We start from the raw sequence: 22054 nt of genomic DNA on the forward strand, positions 1-22054 counted from the left end.
ATATATATGTTTATATATATATATATGTTTATACATATATATATAAACAGTGTGTAGCTACAATGAACTTCAAAAACCTGTGTAAAACAGTTAAATAATTGAGAGCATTGTGTACAAGAGGGATTTCATAAAGCAGACTGTACCTCATACAGGTCCTTCTAAAAAAATTAGCATATTGTGATAAAGGTCATTATTTTCCATAATGTAATGATAAAAATGAAACTTTCATATATTTCAGATTCATTGCACACCAACTGAAATATTTCAGGTCTTTAATTGTTTTAATACTGATGATTATGGCATACAGCTCATGAAAACCCAAAATGCCTGTCCCAAAAAATTAGCATATCATGAAAAGGTTCTCTAAACAAGCTATTAACCTAACCATCTGAATCAACGACGTAACTCTAAACACCTGCAAAAGATTCCTGAGGCTTTTAAAAACTCCCAGCCTTGTTCATTACTCAAAACCACAATCATGGGTAAGACTGCCGACCTGACTGCTGTCCAGAAGGCCATCATTGACACCCTCAAGCAAGAGGGTAAGACAGAAAGAAATTGCTGAACGAATAGGCTGTTCCCAGAGTGCTGTATCAAGGCACCTCAGTGGGAAGTCTGTGGGAAGGGAAAAGTGTGGCAGAAAACGCTGCACAACGAGAAGAGGTGACCGGACCCTGAGGAGGATTGTGGAGAAGGGCCGATTCCAGACCTTGGGGGACCTGCGGAAGCAGTGGACTGAGTCTGGAGTAGAAACATCCAGAGCCACCGTGCACAGGCGTGTGCAGGAAATGGGCTACAGGTGCCGCATTCCCCAGGTCAAGCCACTTTTGAACAAGAAACAGCAGCAGAAGCGCCTGACCTGGGCTACAGAGAAGCAGCACTGGACTGTTGCTCAGTGGTCCAAAGTACTTTTTTCGGATGAAAGCAAATTTTGCATGTCATTCAGAAATCAAGGTGCCAGAGTCTGGAGGAAGACTGGGGAGAAGGAAATGCCAAAATGCCAGAAGTCCAGTGTGAAGCACCCACAGTCAGTGATGGTCTGGGGTGCCATGTCAGCTGCTGGTGTTGGTCCACTGTGTTTCATCAAGGGCAGGGTCAATGCAGCTAGCTATCAGGAGATTTTGGAGCACTTCATGCTTCCATCTGCTGAAAAGCTTTATGGAGATGAAGATTTCATTTTTCAGCACGACCTGGCACCTGCTCACAGTGCCAAAACCACTGGTAAATGGTTTACTGACCATGGTATTACTGTGCTCAATTGGCCTGCCAACTCTCCTGACCTGAACCCCATAGAGAACCTGTGGGATATTGTGAAGAGAAAGTTGAGAGACCAAGACCCAACACTCTGGATGAGCTTAAGGCCGCTATCGAAGCATCCTGGGCCTCCATAACACCTCAGCAGTGCCACAGGCTGATTGCCTCCATGCCACGCCGCATTGAAGCAGTCATTCATGCAAAAGGATTCCCGACCAAGTATTGAGTGCATAACTGAACATGATTATTTGAAGGTTGGTGTTTTTTGTATTAAAAACACTTGTCTTTCATTGGTGGGATGAAATATGCTAATTTTTTGGGACAGGCATTTTGGGTTTTCATGAGCTGTATGCCATAATCATCAGTATTAAAACAATTAAATACCTGAAATATTTCAGTTGGTGTGCAATGAATCTGAAATATATGAAAGTTTCATTTTTATCATTACATTATGGAAAATAATGACCTTTATCACAATATGCTCATTTTTTGAAGAGGACCTGTATATATTTACTGCTAGACTTTTAGGCTGTGATCATCTTACAATTAGAAATGACAGAGTTGGAGCTGTTTTGTGATAGTCCAGTATCTGTTAGAGCTTGGGGTGTGTGTTGTGAATGTCTGTCAGCTACTAACACTAAACGTTAGCCTGATATCTGGTACGTTCTCTGAGGTACAGCTGTTTTTGTGCATGTTCAGGTCTTTTGGGTGGCCATCTTGAATAAGGTAGATTTCTAAAGTTTTTCAGCTGTAGTCATATGTGCAGTGATTACTTTATAAGAGTCCATTGAAATCTGTCCAGTGGTTCTTGAGGTATTTTTTCTACCAGACAAAGTAGACTCCAACAGTTAAAGCCAAGGTTTTAAACAAAGATGTTGAGCAATGTGATGCTCTTGAAGTACGTGTTGGGCACAATGCTTAGGTACCACCATACCATACGGGCCGAGATGGGGTAGAGGCAGGGCAGCTGACCCAGGACCCGAAAGTCCCAGGTTCAATCACCAGCCAGTCCCACATGTCGTGGTGTCTCCGAGCGAGACACTCAATCCCCAACTGATCCCCGGGCGCCTACATAGCCGCCCACCGCCCCACCTGGATGCATCCCAGGTGCAATGGGTCAAATGCAGATAATCCCCTTCGCCTTTGTACGGGAACATGCAGTGATGACAACACATAACACTTTACTTTACCAAATTATAGCTCAAATTCAAAGCAGTCTGCTCCTCAGATAAATAGTGTTAACTTCTTATTTTTTACATTTGAACGTTTCTGTTCAGTGCCCTGACTCGACTTCTGTTGTGACTTGGGGCTTTATAAATAAACTGAGTTGATAATAAAGATTCTTTATTGTCATTTGCATCACTTGTGGTACATGAGGTGGAACAAAATTGTGTACTGTACTCAAGGACCCAGTTACTCCCAAAAATAGCAAAAATATAAAGTATAAAAAGAAACCATATAAGGATCTAAGATCTACGCTAAAACACTAATAATGAAAAAATAATACGGTATATTAAATGGTATAATATATACAGTATGGTACATGCAGAACATACACAGTGTACAGGTAGTACATATACACATTACATACAGTATATGCTATACATACTCAGAGAGAGTATATATAGCATATACTGTACACACTACATATTGTACACAAAGTACATATAGTACATACAGCACATACACCACATACACACAGTGCATGTAGTACATATAGTACATATACACAGTACATATAGTACATACAGCACATACACACAATGCATGTAGTACATATACACAGTACATTTGCACAGTACATACCGTACATATACACAGTACATGTAGTACATACAGCATTTATATCTGGTACATGAAGTGCATTATGTCCATATAGTACACACAGTATATAGATGTAAGAACAAAGATAACACAAAAAGAATATCCTGTAGCTGAAAGCTTCTCTGAAATTTTTTTTAGCTGTAACTAAAAAGTAGCAAAAAGCCAATTAAAAGCTAAAAGTAACCAAAAGAGTTAGCAAAAACCTAATAGGAAAAGACTAGTTAAAAGCTAAAGTAGCACAAAAGTGTAGCTAAAATTAAAGTAGTCAAAGGATAACAGTAAGCTAAATGGAGCAAAGGCCAGCTAAAAAAATAAAGTTACAAATAGCTAAAAAAGATAGCTAAAGGTTGCTTCCAGGACATGACAACACTCCAAATTCAGCCTTCACGTCGTGTGTAATTACACATCACTTAACATGTGCGCTGAGCAGCAGAGTTACAAATGAACCTCTGCGTCAGATCCAAGATTGAAATATTAAACCCTGCTGCTGTGACAGTGACAGTGGGGGTTATAAATGGTAACAGTTCAGAGATGAACAGAGGAAGGACATGATTATTCTCCATGATGAATAGGTAGGATGAAGAGTTTACGGAAACATCCACATCATCACTTGGACAGACTGTGAGAACAGAGTGAGTCAGAGAAAAGCTGGAAACGCAGATAAGAGCCAATAAGTGAGCGTGGAGAAGCTCAGGACGCTGCTCTGCACATGTCCTGCACCGTCACCCTGCACAGATCGTCGAGGATTAAATCCTGTTGGTGGCGTGAGCTCGGAGCCCCTCTGGAGGCTGTGATCCAGGGGAGAGGACGCCTGTGAAACAGCCTCACACAGCCAGTGTGACGGCAGTCAGAGGAAGACATTTAAAATGATCTGTGAAATGCTCAAACAAGCACTGAGAGTGGCAGCCATGCCTGCAGTGTAGCAGGAGAGCGCACACACGAGTCGGAGGAGATGAGATGTGAGCGCCTCCTCAGCGTTATATGGAGGGTGAAACCCCAGACTCTAGGTCTGTAGGAGCTGCTGACTGTTGTGTGTGTGACAGCTGGATTAGGGTACAGCCTGCCGTCTGCTTGGTTTCTGAGGCGAGAACACAGAGAGCTGATAAATCACTCGTGCTTTTTGCTGATGGCAGAGCTGACAGCAGAGATGTTTTACTGCAAGAAAAACAACTATATATCTATATATAGATAGATATATAGATATAAAGACTCAAACAGCAGTGTCAAACTCAGTTACAAAAAAGGGGCCAAAAAAAAACCAACTTGTTCTAACCAAGGGCCAACTTCAGTTAACACAGCCTCCAGTCAGATAGCCGACATCGTTCCTTGGCTGCATCAAGAGTTTTGTCGACCACATTTGATGTTTTTGTCACTTTTACCACATAAAAATCAGAGATTACAAAAAAATTCAAGCTCTTGGCTTCAAAGTTGTCCAACTGTCTTGAGAAGTCTTAACTAAAGTCTCAGTTTGGAAGTAGAACAAATTAAAAAATATAATTTTTTTAACTTTTAAAATGCTGTTCCCCTACCATTACACAAGCAGGGCGCTCCATCCTGCCAACAGAGCTGAGGGCCCTGCCTACCAAACACCACACATAACAGACATGCTAGCTACTAAAAAGGGAGGTAGTGTTTCCCCCACACTCAGCCCCCGACAAAAATCACAGAAGAGATGAGCGCCCTGCCAGGGCAGGTAACTTTGAAATCTTAGTGGCTACATGAGAAGGGTCATATTTGGCCCTCGGGCCTCGAGTTTGACTTTAGTTGTGGTTGTAAAACCAGCACTAAATCTCACTAAGGAACCATTTGTTGGTAGAACCCATGTGCAGGCAGGACTCAGAGAACTCTGGATTTAAAGTAGAATATATATTTAATAAAGATAAAACAAACGCTGACATGCAGCAAACACATAGTCTTAGGGATGACACAGAGGAAGATTCAATTCAATTCAGTTTATTTCTATATCACCAAATCACAACAAGTTGTCTCAGGGACTTTACAGGAACATTCACATAAAAGACAATTAGTAAAGTTCTTTATCTAAGGAATCCAGCAGACAAGTTGAATCTTGGCTTCATGCAGTCTCCCATCCTGAGCAAGCACAGTGGAGACAGTGGAAAGAAAAACTCCCTTTAACAGGAAGAAACCTCCAGCAGAACCAGGATCAGGACAAGAGACCATCTGCTTTGACCGGCTGGTTGAGAGGACAGGAAGGAGAGACAGACGAACACAGAATGGTAGATGAACCATAACCATTGATCTGGACACTGGCCTCTCTGCAGTCTGTGTACCTGAGGGTGCAGCCGTGAAGTGCAGAGTGATCAACCTGTCCATTGAACTTAACACGCCTCCGGTCTGAGCAGCGCTCTGAGAACAGGCTAGCACTTACGTGTTGCGTTGTGTTTGTCACGGAGATGAGCCAAGCCAGAGCCCCTGTTGCTGTCACTCGGACACAAGTTTTTCCCAGGGTGAGCAATGGAGGACTTGGCCCTAAAGTGCTGTGAAGAGGAGGAGGATGGAGAAAGCTGTGTCCACATGAGCAGAGTTCATGGTCTCATATTACAGCTGTCTATAGAGGCCATATGTTTTAGAAAATGGTGAGATCATAGTGCCTTTAAATGATAAGTTACAGTCTCACTGTGTGGAGGATGTGTGAAGAAAGTACAACAGTTCTGTGTCTGACTGAAGAATGAACCCCTGCAGGAATCTTGCTGTCAAAATGTTTCTGTTTCACAGTGTTTAATAACACCAGCAGAACTTATGAGCATGTATCAGGAGACTAGCAGATCTTTTGAGCATGTATCAGGAGACTAGCAGAACTTATGAGCATGTATCAGGAGACTAGCAGAACTTTTGTGTGCTCAGACCAGCCCGTCTGGTCCTGCCTGGCTAAAATAATCCCTAATGTCTCAGTGTTTGTTGAATATTTTGGGTTATCAGCTAAATTGTGTTCTTGCTTTGTAGGTTTTTTTAAATTATTGAATTATAAATTACTATACAAATTAAAAATCCATGTGTTCTGTATATAAAAGATGGACAGTACTTTTATTAATCATTTTTATACACAAAGAAATGTTTCATTTTGTATTAGTGCCACTAGATGGTGGTGTCCCATCTGAAATTACATCACATCAATACGATCATTTTTATTACAGCACTAACATTAGAGATTTGATCACTGTCAGATTCTCATTTACCAGAATCTTATATGTTAATTTGTGTGTGTTATCTATATATTTTATTATATTATATATTATAGTTTCTATTTTTTTCCTGGATCACTGCTGTTCTGTGTGGAGTTCATGTTTTCTTTCGGGTTATTTGGGAAATCAGGCTTCAACAGGTAACAAAAAAGCAGAGGTGGAAGTAGTACTGAAAACTTGTACTCAAGTACAAGTACTGTTACACTGCTTAAATTGTACTCAATTACAAGTAAAAGTGCTGGTGTTATAAAAATACTCAAGTAAAAGTACAAAGTACTCTTCTCAAAAACTACTCAGAGTATGAATGACTTTTTAACCACTTGATGTTTTATTGTGTTGTCAACAGAAGTCATTCAGTTTGATCTACTGTGTATAATAACTACATTCAAAGCACATTTCTCAGGTGCTCAGAAGCTCCGTCTTATTTTAGTACCAGGCGAACCGATGGCAGTGACAGTATCTAAGATCTTTACATACTTAGTCAAACTAATAACACACACAAACAATAAAACTCAATATCATGCAGGTAGCTGTAAAACCTCGTATACTGCAATATGTTTTTTGAGATTAGATGCTGGAGTCTTGTCAGCTGCTTCACCGTAGAGATCAGAGTTTGCATCTGGACACTGTCTCCTTTTCACCCTCTGTTCATGAAACATTCCTCCAGGTACGGCCACGAGCACTTGTCCTCAACCTTTACCTCGTCATTTTCTCTGTTGACAGTGTTGTCCTCTGTCTCCATTTTGGCTTTTCCTCCAAATCTTCGGTCCATAAACGACTCTCTACGCTACAGAGTTGTTCTTTGCTTACGTCATAGGTAATTGGTGCGTTCATGATCTGAGAGCCTTGTTGGCTACAAAGATGCAGATGAACGGTTTGAATATTAATTCAACTTGTGGCCGTACTCAGTAACGACTTCTGATTTTAAAAGTAGCAAAGTACATTACATGGTCTAAATCAGGGGTCACCAACCTTTTAGAGATCGAGAGCTACTTGAGTGGGACCAAGAGACACGACGGGCTTCTTGTTTGATACAAACAAATTTTCACGGCTCACCTTTAATTATAGCATTAATAATATATTTACATACATGACGTGAATACATGCCTGATCACATCTGATCAGATCTGTATTATTAAAACCTCCCCACAGTGATTATCAGTAAGGATTTAACTTGGTAAATATGATCAATTATTATTGATAATTAGTGATTAGAACTCTCAGTCGAGAACTTGAGTCCTCAGTTTGAATCCTTTTTGGTTCTTCTGTGCATCTGTACGTTGTTCCTAGCTGTGACTGGGAGTGTGGATGGTTGTTTGTCTCTTTGTCTCTGGGACAGACTGGAGACCTGTCCTGGCTGTCCCCTTCACCCAAAAGCAGCAGAGACTGGCTCCAGTCCCAAACAAGAGGACATAATGGACGACTTATTAACTGATATAAACATAAAACACTATTTATTTTATGTTAATCTCAATCTGTAACATTTGAAATTCAGTGTATTTTATAAATATTTTATGAACTGTTTTGTAGGAATGAACACATTTGTAATGTTCATTCAAATATGTCTTTTAGTAATGACAAGTTCTGTAACATTTTTAATAACCTATTAATGATAAAATCTTCCAATCAAGTCCTGTTTGCACCAAGTGTTTGTAACATTTCAGAAGAACTCTAACTTATAGATACAAATGATCAGTAATGTAATAAACAAAGTGACATTTTAAATGAATCATGTGACATTAGTATTGATCCTCAGATCTGCAGCATTTTTAATAATAATACTTTATTTATAAAGCCCTTCAAAACAACCACAGCTGCAACAAAGTGCTGTTCATATAAAATCATTTTAACTAATCATCACATCTTTTATTCTTTTAAATAAAATGTTTTTCACATATTTCATCATTGCTTCTTTCAAGACCTCATCTGAAAATGCCTCATGAAAAACATCTGCCTGCTCAAAGCTGCCTTTAACTCTGACCAACCAAGTCCAGGCTCAATCTCTTTAGCTCTGACCTTCTTCTGTCTGTTGTGAGCCCCCAGGGACTAGTTAGCATTGAAGCTAGCATGTTAGCTGATGAGGTGTCTCCATGTTGTGTTTTGCTGTCGCCACAGCCTCTGATGACACAGACACGCTTGTCTTTCACAACTGTAAAATGACCTCTTCCTCCCTGTCACTGTGAACATGTTTTCTTATGTTTTTCTGACATTTTAACCTCCGGGAGGTAAAACTAGCTTGTAGCTGCACTGCTGCAGAGATGGGAGTGGTCTATGCCTGATTCTGAACTTTGACCCCAGACAAGACTGCTAAACTGTATATATAAAACTAATCCTTTTTAAAATTTGTATTCATTTTTATTCCAAATATACATCCTTACAAATGTTATTTCTTAAATTTAAAAATATAATTCATGACGATGTTTAGGTGGTGCTGCTTGATGATGAGTGCTATTTTTAGAACATGCCCCATGGGCAACTCATGTGATCCCTGCGGGCACCGTGTTGGTGACCCCCGGTCTAAATTGTACTTAAGTATGAGTAAAATTACACACTTGAAATAAATACTCATAAAAGTACAAGTATCCAAAAAATCTACTTATTTATTGTAATGTGAGTATTTGTAATTCATTACTTCCACCCCTGCACAAAAGTGGACATTAGGTTGAAGACAATTAGAGAGAATTTACAGCTTATTAATGTGTTTATAATTTTATTATCATAAACAGGTAAGCAAACAAACTGTCTTTTAAAACACAAAAAAAGGTAAAGTCATGTCATCTGGACAAGTTTCTTTGGTTAAATCATGTCCAGATGACATTTAACTTTGTTGTGCTTTATCTTCCTGGATGATTGAGCTTACAAACTAACAAACAAGCTTAGAAACCTTTTCTGTCTTTTTAAACCATCTGCATTATGGACCAAGTTTAGAAACGATCAGTTTATATATGATGTAAAATAGAGTTGGACATAATAAAGGACATGTGTTTACAAAGACAAGTTTTTATGATTTCTCAACATTCTGAGACATATTATTCTGTAATTATCAAATGCATTCAGTTACTTTTGTGGCTGTTGAGTGTACAAGTCATTGTAAAACTCCCCTTTAGCTGCACAGGATTAATGAGTTTTGTTGTAAAAATGGTTTTCCTACCCACCTGACCCTCTTCAATTCCTATTTTCCCTGTCCACCCCCACCTCTCTTTGTCTTTTCCAGGTCTATTTATGATGACCAGCCCAATGCTCACAAGCGCTTCATGGAAAAGCTGGATGCCAGGATAAGGAACCACGATCGGGAGATTGAAAAAATGTGCAATTTTCACCATCAAGGCTTTGTGGATGCTATCACAGAGCTTCTTAAAGTTCGTGCTGATGCTGAGAAACTAATGGTATGTACAGTAATCACACAAGGTGCTACCGGTATATACTGAACAGAAACGGGTTTCAATAATCCATCCATCCATCCATTATCTTTACCCGCTTCTTCCATTTTGAGTCACGGGGGTCGCTGGTGCCCATGTCCAGCAGTCACTATGCGAGGGGCGGGGGACACATTGGACAGGTCTCCAGTCCATCACAGAGACACACAGAGACAAACGAGACAAACAACCATTCACTCTCTCACTCACACCTAGGGTCAATTTAGAGTTACCAATCAGCCTAACATGCATGTTTTTGGTCTGTGGGAGGAAACCGGAGTACCCGGAGAAAACCCACGCATGCACGGAGAGAACATGCAAACTCCACCCAGAAAGGTCCCTGGATCGGGATTTGAACCAGGGACCTGAGAGGCAGCAGCTCTACCAGTTGCACCACCGTGCTGCTGGGTTTCAATAATGATTTCTGAATTGAAACAGATTTATTTTCTCAAAATGTCCTCCAAGGTTCTAACTTATCGTATGTTATTTGAATAGTTTCCATCAGTATATGACGCATAGGAAAAGACAGAGGGAGCAAATTACTTCAGTTATCTGTATGTAATAATGCATTGTTGTGCAAGTTAGTGTGCACTCGCAAGCACTGGTTTTGTTTTCCTTTTTCCTGTCTGGTTTTTGTGTTTCGGGGTGAGCATGAGCAGTAGTAGTAGTTCTTGGTTCCCCCTGTCCTCAGGGGTGCAGCTTCTCACTTCATCAGCACGAAGCTTGTCCCATCGATCTCTTGGCTGAGCTTGAGTCTTGTGCATGTTTATCACCAGTTTCATCGCTCAAACCTGGAGAGGTGAGTTAATTGTTGGGAAAAGTGCTGCAGTTGTTTCATGAAAACAACCTCTACGTCTGAGTCAGAAAACCAGGTTTCATCTAAGTCCAACTGCTCTTGACTGTTCACGGTTAAAATGATCAAAAAGCTGACTGGTCACTTGGGTCATGACTCTCAGCTGTGACAGGAGCCAAGAGTTCAAAACATCCACAACTAATACTGAGAAGTTTTTACCGACTCTGTAAAAAAATAACAACAAAACAAAGAGCCTGTCACACGCAATTAAATCCATGAAAGTCCTTGTGCACCAATAAATTCATGTCCCCGCTGCCCGGTTAATCTGAATTTGCCTGCCTTTGTCCCTGCTCCTTCATGGACAATGAGCTGAATTCAAAGCTGCGCTGCTGCAGTGAGAGAGGTAAGGTAGGGAAAGAGAAGGCATGAAGAGTGGGAGCAGTTCAACACTAGAGGTCAGACACACGTTGCACCTCTTGGCATGGGTTCGTTTCCACTTTTAAGGTGGCTTTTAGAAGTTAAAACATCAAAACTGCTACAATGATTTCTGTTACTATTTCTGCAGTTTAAATTCATTTGAATGAAATCCCAGAAACTGTGCAGGGTTTTCTCTGGTCAAATGTAGCTCAGAGTCCCTGTAGTTCTCCCTCTTCCAGCTTTTTATTCTATTTGTTGGTTGAAGCTGTCAGTCAGTTGTATTTAAGGCCAGAAGAGAGTTACTTTAAGCTTTCCACCTCATAAAGAAAAATCAGCTGTAAGAGATTTATTTCTGTATCATAAAACACAGTGAAGTGACAGCAATCTCATTTTAAGGTAAGACTTCTTTTAAACTAATGTGTAAGAAATGGTGTGCTGCAGCCTTGTTATGGAGGCTAATAGCACAGCTAATCAATGCACTAACATCATCTGGCCAGAATCTCGCAGTTTCTAAAGCAGGATGTTGGGTAACAAAGTAAAGTTCTGCACAATGCTAAATGGACTGTACTGATGAAGCACCTTTCTATACAACCAGGATATTCAAAGCACTTTACAACAAAATCTGTGCCCTCATTTACCTCCACAAGCACAATCATACAGCACTCTACTGCATCTGTACAAACACAAAATCTGAATAAATCACTGTACAGACTAGTGCTTTAGATCATGTTCTCACACCAGTGAGACACATAGGAGGCAGTGAGGGTTCACTGTCTTGCTCACTAATATTGAGACAGCATAATCATTTTAAAACTATAATTAAATTTAGCTTCTTTTCTTTTCTTAGTTCATTCACCTTTGTGTGGATCACTTAGACTACAAGCATGTCTTAAAGACATAAAAACCTGGATGACCCTTAATTTTCTCCTGTTGAACAGAGACAAGACTGAGGTTTTAGGTTTTGGACCTGAGCACCTTAGGAATGAATGTTTCAGTCTTTCTCCCTCCTTAGATGCATTAATCTGTCCTCCAGCTCTAATGTTAAAAATCTTGGTATTATTTTTGATCAGGACATGTCTTTTATCCCCCACATTAAAAACGTTACTAGAACCTCCTTCTTCCACCTGCGTAATATCACTAACATTAGAAACATCTGATCTAAAGATGATGCAGAAAAACTGGTCCATGCATTTGTCACGTCTAGACTGGACTATTGCAATGGTTTATTATCTGGGTGTCCAAATACTTCTTTAAAACGTCTTCAGTTGATCCAAAATGCTGCTGCCACAGTCTTAACTGGAGTTACTGGGAGAGATCATGTCTCTCCAGTTTTAGCTTCTCTCCATTGGCTCCCTGTCAAATCCAGAACAGAATTCAAAATCTTACTTCTAACCTACAAAGCTCTCAACAACCTAGCTCCATCTTATATTACAGATCTTATTGTTCCATATTTTCCTAACAGAGCACTTCGCTCTCAGGCTGCAGGTTTACTTGTGGTTCCTAGAATTTACAAAAACAGAATGGGAGGAAGATCTTCCAGTTCTCAGGCTCCTCTCTTGTGGAACCAACTTCCAGTTTCTGTCCATGAGGCTGACACATTGTCCAGTTTAAGACTGGGATTAAGACTTTCCTTTTTAATAAATCCTATAGTTAGAGTTGACTTGTTTTGCTGCTATAGGCTTAAACTACTTGAGGACAAACTGACCTCATTTCCTTAAATGAATTGTTAAAACTGAATAGTTTTCATTTGATACTATTTCTGTCTTAACATGTGATTCTTGACCTGCCATTGTGTATCTGTTCCTCTCAACCCCTTGGTCGAAGCAGATGGTCCTCTTGTCCTGATCCTGGTTCTGCTAACGGGTTCTTCCTCATGAAGGAGTTTTTCTTTCCACTGTCGCCTTCATGCTTGTTCAAGATGAGAGTTCTGTGATGGAGTTAAACTCAAAGCTGCTCCTCAGATAAATAACGTTCAATTATTATTTTATATTAAAAATAAAAATCCATAAATTAGCTGCAGCATTGTAAAAAACGTTGTGGCTTATAGACCAACAATTGTGGTAGTTTTTATAAAACCTTTTTCCAAATGTCAAGACAGTGCACGTGTTACAAACTTTATTCATCCGAGTCCTGATATACTGTTTATGGTGTAATAAACCATAATATGCATGTTCACTTTAATTAAAGAACATAAGACTATGGTTGTCTTTAAAGTCCGGGAGTGTTTTGCATTTTGAAGGTGAATTCTGAACAGATTAAAATAATGAGATGTTGAAGGCTGTAAAGTTCAAGTGATGTCTGGGTTTGTTTTTAAAGGGCCAAGTGACAGACACTAATCGAAGATTACAAGAAGCTGGGAAGGAAGTAAGTTCATGTTTGAGCATCTGCCTAAATTTGCTAAAGACCAAACCATTCTTTTTGTTTTCCTTTCTCAACATGTACAAGGTCATTAACTGCATGTGCTGTTACATATTGGACATAACCGTTCTTTTATTTCACTAAACTACAGTGTCCTCATTTGTTGTGTTTCCCTCCCGTAGGTAACAGCTCAGACAGAGGAGGTGATTCGCTGTCGGATCCAGCAGAGGAACATGACCACCACTGTGGAGAAGCTTCAGCTCTGTTTACCAGGTTAGTACAGCGACTAGTGCTCATCCTATTCATCGTTAATTAATATCTATTTAAGCTCACCAGATGCACAGTTTAAGTATTTATTACTTGTCATTTTTCTGACAATAAATGAGAAAAGGAATGCAGACCCTTCTGCAGAACAGGCAGTGTCATCAGTGTGGCTGCTGTTTGTTTGAGACAACGTGCTGTTATACAGACAGAGCAGTGAGTGCTGTGAAACATGCCAAGGGCCTCAAGGTGACAAGCTTAAACTCTTACTGTTCAAAGATCACTGTAAATAATTGACTTATGCAGCGTTTGTTTTACCTTTTAAGACTAATCCTGGTCATTCAGTGACAGATGATAGTTGGAAATTTACAAGCACATTGATAGAAACCAGTTCTGTTGCTTTGTCTTTAGCTGTTGACACTGATATCGAGACGAGGATTTGAAAGCAGTTTTGCCTGTCAGAAGAAGATAGTCATACTGGCTCATGATTTGCTCGTAGGAACTTGCTAGGTAAATTAAGGTTTGTCCTATAATCAGCATCACAGGTGCCTTCAAGCTTGAGCAGGAGCTTTGGCTCATTTCTGAACTCATGCCTTTCAAATTGTTCTGGAGAGAAAAATGCTGCCCAAGATATTTTCACAAAGATTTTTTTAACTATTAATTAAATAAAATTAAATTAGGCGGTGGACTTTCATGTGTACAAAAAAAATTTGAGTCAAAATATATATTTTCTGCTTTAATCCATGAACATATGAGACACAAGTTTTAGAACAAGATGTAGTAGTTCAGCTGCCTTGTACTGTAGGATCAGAACTGAGTCACAAAACTCATGTACGGCTAACCTCATTCCAGTGGACTGAAATATTTGTTCTGGCTTTGACTCTTCCTAAAAAAACATATTGTTATTAAGGGTAAATTTGATAAAAATCTTGCAACAACAAACTCATCCTGTTTCCTGTTTTTATTTTTAATCTTTGCAGTCCTTGAAATGTACAGCAAACTAAGGGAGCAGCTGGAATCCAAAAGGTAACCATATCAAAAATATTTCACTTCAGCTTAGAAAGATGTAATATTCCAACTTTTCCATTGGCAAGGGGTCACCTTTACCTCCAATGTGCCTGCACACAATATACTGTAGGTCATGGCATCTAATAAATGAATAAGCATCTGTTCATGTTTGCACGCTGCCAGTTCACTGCAGCTGGAAGAGACCATCATCACCCCCTCACTGCACAGTCAGAAATCAGGGAAGGGATCGCTCCAGGCTGCAGGAGGACGTTGCCACAGGCAGCTCGTACTGATAACAATAAAATAATTAAAACGACTATATTTGTTTCATTTGTCAGAGTCTGTGTTTAACATGTGAGAGCTGATTGTTACAAGGCAACTTTGCAGCTCACACAATCTTTCTGGGACTCTCACAGAGACGACTTTGTGAGTTTGGGGGAAAATAAAATAAAGTTAAAGAGAGACACATCCAGTAATTCTCATTCAGACATCTTTGCATTAATCTGGGGCCTATAAATGTCCGTGTCTTGGTGTTAATAATGTTTAGTTATAAGAGTTAAACTAGCAGAAACACCCAACCTCCAACTCTCCCATTGGACGACAACTGCTCTAACCAATCTGCCACAGCTGCTCTCACATAAAACAATGTGTCATTTTTGTTTTTAACATTGTTTCACGTTACATTATCACTACTTGTATTGCAAGGAAATAAATCTTGAAACGCAATTTCTTTGAATTACACGTTTTATTTTATTTTATTGCATTTATGATTCAGTGCAGCAAAATAAACAAATAAAAAGTTAAGAGCTCATTGTAATACTTTATTTACGTAATGACTTGAATTGCTGGAGGTCTGGCCCCTGAGCTGCTGGCCTTCACTAACTGTGTTGGTTGAATAGCCCTGCACTCAACTTTCATGTGGTAGCAGCCACGTGTGTTACAAATCACATGTTTAACTTGTTGCAAATGTTGACATGCAAGTCTGCAGAGGATTGCATACCTTCAACGAGTGCTACTTTAATTTAATAATGCTTTTCCAATTCAATGGTGCATATTTTTATTCAATTAATTATAATAATAATATTGTTATTATTATTTAATAAACCCTCTAAGTTTATAAAGTTTAGAATAGCATGCAGCCAGGTGGGTAAACAATAAGTGGTTTGTAAAAGATTCATAATGTACAATTTCAGTTTCTGTAATTTGAAATATGTCATTTTTATGTCCAAGTGGTAATTTAAGACTGATTTTGGATTAGAATAAGCTTTTCAGGGAGCTTTACCTCAATCAAAATTCTTTGTTGTTGTAGGTATTATGCTGCACTGAAAACCATGGAGCAGCTGGAGAACGTTTATATACCAAGGTGAGGTCACACCATCATTGCAGCTGAACTGCCTGCATGGCTGAGCAGTATACCACCTCGTCTGGTGCTTCACTTTTAATTTTATATTTTTATTTCTTTTTTTAGTGGTTTTATACAAAGACTTGAAGGAAAAGGTGCACTCTCTTTTAAAGTGATAATCCATCAACTTTGAAGTGATGTTCTGTCATCATAGTTGGTACCGAATCAGCTGTGACATCATAGATGGGGTTCCCAGCGACTCTGGAAACCAGGGAAAACCTGGAAAATGACCTTCACATTTTCCAGACAGGGAAAACCCAGGGAATTTGAGGAAAATATATAAAAAACGGTGGATGTGACCACTGACCTGCTGCTTAAATGATGATCTTTCTGAGATTTTAACGTGTACATGTATTAATGCGAGTCTTGTTGTATCATTGGGTTCATGGTCTGCTTCTACAGAATGAATATAGCACATGTATACTTACTGATTGGCTGTGGTAGCTTTTTTAATATCTGATGTCATACAATATAAGTAGCAATTAGGATTTATTTCTTATGTACACAACGTAGGCCACAGTATACTACTCTAGTTCTGAGCATTTTGTGAGACTGAAATATCTCCTTGAATTTCAGGGTTTACTTGTGTAAAAAATCAGGGAAAACTGGGAATTTTGTTTTCATAAAATGCTGTAATGTGTGATGGAGGACAGGGTATGGAGATAAAACAAAAGACTTAATGGTGTAATTTTGGATGGTTAGCTAAATGCCAGTTTTTATATCGTTTTCAGGCTTATACAACAACTTCTTCTCAAAAAGGAGTGTGAAAAGTCACAAGTGTGAAAAACACTACATCAGCCAACATTAATGCTACATAAACTAATATTAAACACTTTGCATGACATCATTTGTTTAGTTAGTCTCTGTTTTTTCAGTTCAATTCAGTTTAATTATAAAGCACCAAATCACAACAAAGTTCTCTCAGGGACTTTACTGGAACATTCACTTAAAAGCCAATTAGTAAAGTTCTCCATCTGAGGAATCCAGCAGACAAGTTGAATCTTGGCTTTGTTGCAGTCTCCCATCCTGAGCAAGCACAGTGGAGACAGTGGAAAGAAAAACTCCCTTTAACAGGAAGAAACCTCCAGCAGAACCAGGATCAGGACAAGAGGCCATCTGCTTCAGTGTGAACATAGGTTGTGTTTCTATGTTAGTGTGTGTGTTCCAATAATTCAGTGCACCCGAGGCAAATATCAGTTCCATGACAGACATAAAACTTGAATGGCTTGGTACAAATTCATGTTTTGTTACATCCCAAGTATTTGCTGATAAGTGTCAAATGCAATGTTTAGTTTAGTTGTTCCACTGTTAGATAATAAATGTAGATAAAGTGTTGGATTAGACTGTAAACTGTTTTGTGAACATGAGTTCTGCTGTCTCCCTCTGCAGGGTCAGCAAGTACAGGTTCTGTCAGATTATGGCTGAAAACCTGCCCAGACTGAGAGAGGAGATCAAGGAGATCTCGATGTCAGACCTCAAAGACTTCCTGGAGAGCATTCGCAAACATTCAGACAAGGTCGGAGAGGCTGCGATGAGACAGGTATGAGACTATATTTACAACAGTGTAACAGCTGCCATACACACTGTTACGGTTTTTGTTAAAGCTGTGTGTGTGTGTGTTTGTGTGTGTGTGTGTGTGTGTGTACGGTCAGGCACAACAACACAGGACCTTTAACAGTGCTGTTGCAAAGCAGCTCAATATAGGGCACTACACAAAGCCAGTGTATTCCTTCAATGGACGAACACACATCCATGTTCCCAACGGCCTGTTGATGAACGATGACACAAGAGACGAGGAGGAAGCTGATGAAGAGGTGAGGAAATGACATGTCTTCTTCAGTGTGACCAGTAGTGTTTGTACTAAAATAAAGATTCTGCTTTTGTTCAATAATCTATACATGCAGTGTGTGCTGTGATGTTTCAAAAAGTTAATAGGTAAAGTTTCATCAACCTGATAAGAGTTCTTTAGTGCCTTCTTTCAGAAACATTGAAGTGGCCAGTTTGGGCCTTCCTATGCAGAATAGCATCCATGTTTTCCTTTTGTGCTCCTCATTGTTTCTTTGACATACTTCAAGGACATTTTACTTTCTGTGATAGTTGTCATGTTTGTGTCTAACAGGTTCTTACAGCTCAGGACCTGGTGGACTTCTCACCTGTCTACAGGTGTCTACATATTTACACTGTGCTGGTGGGTGTCATTGTTGCTTACACACAGTTTGTTTTTTCTGAAGAAGTGTTAAAACACATTTCACAAGTACTGTATAGTCATGGTACTAAAAAGTTTACTCTCATCCTAAGCTTTTATGATTTCCATGTGTCCTTAAAGTGCTTAAGTAAAACACTCACTGTAAAAACAAGTTGAGTCCCTAGAAGAAGTGGCACAAATGAAATAAAATGTCGTGTTCTTCATTCAACCTTTATTTCTACAGGTTAGTCTCACTGAGTCACGAAGACTCATTTACAGCAGAGACCTGTTTTAAACAAAGAACACAAAATAAACACATATAAATAAATAACAACAATAAACCATCATAAAACAGCAAATAAAATTAAAAGTAGATAAAAGTAGCCTTGTAAAATGAAATAAAACGAGCTACATTATAAAACGGTAAAATGCTTAAAACGTGTTAAAACAACACTCGCTCTCGCTGTGAGTTGATCGCGCTGAACTCCATTCAGCTCCTGTAGATTTTTTTGGTGCTTGAAAAATAACTTTGAGCCTCCGTCAGAAAGGAGGGGGGAGTTGTTTATCTGTTTGTTGGGGGTGGGAGGTGAAGGCGGAGGGTGATGGGGGTGTTTGGTCCTGAGACCACCCGTCTTTGTCTCCGCCTCACTCTAACGCACTTCAGACATGACGATGGTGTTCAGAAAAAGATGTGGCGTGGATTATTGATCATAACTCTGTGGTCCTGAGCACTTGGAGCATAGCCCTCCCTCAGGCCTGAGTGTGAGCAGTGGTTTGGTGCAGAAAAGAATCACACAGCTTGTTAATAAAGTGTGTCTCTGTAATTCTTTGTGTCTGCAGGGTGATCGAGAAACATTTGAGAACTACTACAGGAAACAGAGGAAAAAGCAGGCCCGTCTAGTGTTGCAGCCACAGGCTAACATGGTGAGGCATTTCTTCAGACTGTTTGTTTTAAAACAGCATTACTTTGAAAAGTGAGATGTATGGCACTCGTTTGGTAGATAAGCCATGACTCGCTGTTTTCTACTGAATAAAATGTACAACCAGCTGACTTTTCTTTTAAAAATTAACCTCAAATTTGAGGAAATTCCCCAGTTTGGCTGAACACAACCGAATGACAACAACTCCTGTCACAAATGGGATAATAAATGTTTTCCCCATCTCTGTTGTCTTATACTTAGTGACTTAAATCTTGGAAATGGTATGATGACAAAAATAAAAAAGTGGTTTTGTTACTGTGGTGTACCTTGAAACCAGATATCAGCACTTGCATACATGTCACCATTTGAGTATTTCTGTTTTTGATTTTGCACTGGTGGTACTGTGCTTATTTGTAATTCCTATAACTATGCTCATTGTGTTTTTTTACTCCTGTTAGGTGGCACTTTCTTGGCTCAATATAAACTCTTGGAAAATGGAAAGTAATTGGTTTGATTGGCTGAGCAAATGACCTTAGCTGTCTCCGTTGTCTGCTCTGACGTGGTCTTCTTTAAACGTGTGCACCACTAGTAGACTGATATGCTGAGTGTTCGTAGAGCTCGTTCACATTCTACTTTAAAAACTAAAGACCCTCAGTACACCGCTCCAAGTAAGGATTCTTCCAGTGTAGTTATTGATGGTGAATGTACCACACAACAGTGACAGGGGCTTATGTGGATGCAAAATTCAAAAGATTATGACTGTACATTTTAGGTTTGTGGATGAAAGGATATTATTACTACTTGCAAATAAGGACATTTTATTTAGACTAGTAAATCATAGTTTATATGTTTTGGCTTCTGAACATACACTTGGATGACAGACACCTCCTGGAAGCTGTTTGTCTCATTGGTCTGAATGTGCACGTATCACAAGCTTGGATGTAGAAATAAAATTATTTGGTTTGCTTCTGCTGCAACTTCTCCAGACTTCTGTTCTCTGTTGAACTTGTGACCTGCAATAGCATGAGTGTCCAATCCTGGTCCTAGAGTGCCACTATGTGAGTTTAAGATGTTTCTCTGCGGTAACCTGTTTTGAATCTGGTGAAATACAGGCTCCTGTAGAATATGAAGAGGTCATTCAACCATTGAATCAAGTGTGTTTGAGCAGGGAAACAATTAAAACATGCAGGATGGTTGCCCTCCAAGATCAGGATGGACAGTCCTGTTCTACAGAATATATTGCTATTTATTGTTATATATTTACCTGTAACTACACAAGTCAGCTTTTAGTAAGTAAGTAAGTAAAATTTATTTATAAAGCGCTTATCACAGACATAAAATCACAAGTATTTGGTTAAAATCTGACAAAGATACACAGGAGCCATTTAAAGCTCTGTACATCAGCACAAGAACTTTGACACTGATTCTAAACTCGACTGGGAACCAGTGTAGTGAATACAGAACCAGAGTGATGTGACAGTATTTGCTGGATTTGGTGAGAAGTCTGGCAGCTGTGTTCTGTATCACTTGTAGACGTGAGACAGAAGACTTGTCCAGGCAGGTAAAAAGGACATCACAGTCGTCCACACGTGATGACACAAAAGTGTGAATAATTTTCTCTAGATCAACTCTGGAGACCACAGGTCATATTTTAGAAATGTTTCTTAAATGAAAGAAACAAGAACGGGAAATATCTCTAATGTGAGACTCAAAACCTAATGATGAGTCAAATGTGACTCCTAATTTTTTACTTTTGATTTGGCTACTGAGCAGAAAGAGACAATTGTCTGATTGATTTTTGGGTGAAGGTGACTGGGAGCAGTAATCAAAGTCTCTGTCTTACTGGTGTTTAAAACCAGGAAGTTACTGGCAAGCCAGTCACTGATACGGGACAAACATTGAACTAGGATGGCCAATTTATCCAGCTGGTGTGGTCTAAATTAAAAATACAACTGAATGTCATCAGCATAAATGTGATAGGAAATATCAGAAAAGGATTGAATAATGTTGGCAAGTGGGATAATATAAAAGGAAAACAAAAGTGGACCCAGAACTGAGCCTTGTGGCACCCCACAAGTTAAGGGGGCATAATCAGAGGAGAACCTGTCCGTCTTGATGCAGAAAGTTCTGTGAGATAGGTATGATGTGAGCCAGTCCAAAGCTGAGCCAGAATTACCAGCCACAACCTTCAGTCTGTTTAACAAGGTCAGTGGTATCAAAGGCAGCACTAAGATCTAATAGAACCAACACAGAGCATTTTCCTTCATCAGAAGCCATTAACAGATCGTTGTGGACTTTTACCAGAGCAGTTTCAGTGGAATGGTGTTTTAGAAAACCAGACTGAAAGGGATCGGAGATCTTTAACTGACAGAACCAGGATCTGAGTTGGGTTTCTACAACTTTTTCAAGTAATTTACTGAGAAAAGGCAGTTTAGAGATGGGACAGAAGTTGGAAAGGGAGCCAGAATCAAGGTTAGGCTTCTTTAAGAGAGGGGTCACTTCTGCTGTTTTAAAATACAATGGGACGAACCCTTTGTTCAGAGAGTTGTTAATTATCATCAACACTGTTGGACCATACCGTACCATTTTATTTATAGAGCACTTAAAACAGCAACAAGGCCAACCAAAGTGCTGTACAGACAGAACAACAGGTAACACACAAAGCAAAATACAAAATGAGGTAAATCAGAAATAAAGACGTAAAAACGATGCAGATAATAAATATGACGACAAACCAGTGTGGAGCGTACAAGATCAAAACACAGATCCTCTGGTGTTGAAAGCTACTGAATAGTAGTGAGATTTTAAACGGGATTTGAAAACTGAAAGGGAGGGGGCCAGTCTAACAAGCAGAGGTAACTCGTTCCAAAGTCTTGGTCCTGCTACAGAGAAGGCCCTGTCACCTCTGCGCTTAAGACGAGTTCCTGGAACTGTGAGGAGCAACTGGTCCGCTGACCTCAGGGAACGTGGTGGGACATACGGTTGTAGCAGATCAGAGAGATGGGGGGGGGGG

The 22054-nt window shown here is 39.5% G+C and overlaps 1 protein-coding gene across 1 annotated transcript in view; it reads left to right on the forward strand.

Annotated features, from left to right (window-relative positions):
- exoc6 (exocyst complex component 6) overlaps window positions 1-22054 on the forward strand; it is a gene marked incomplete in the record, with an annotated part of 59289 nt that overhangs the window by 849 nt on the left and 36386 nt on the right. Inside the window, 9 exon segments of the mRNA XM_037691296.1 lie at window positions 9496-9667; window positions 13224-13271; window positions 13448-13538; window positions 14507-14552; window positions 15844-15897; window positions 17326-17476; window positions 17589-17750; window positions 18056-18124; window positions 18962-19045. Of these exon segments, the coding sequence (XP_037547224.1) occupies window positions 9496-9667; window positions 13224-13271; window positions 13448-13538; window positions 14507-14552; window positions 15844-15897; window positions 17326-17476; window positions 17589-17750; window positions 18056-18124; window positions 18962-19045 (877 nt within the window).

This window comes from Nematolebias whitei, chromosome 17 (genome assembly GCF_014905685.2).
Source record: "Nematolebias whitei isolate Nwh7 chromosome 17, NemWhi1, whole genome shotgun sequence".
Taxonomy (NCBI): Eukaryota; Metazoa; Chordata; class Actinopteri; order Cyprinodontiformes; family Rivulidae; genus Nematolebias; species Nematolebias whitei.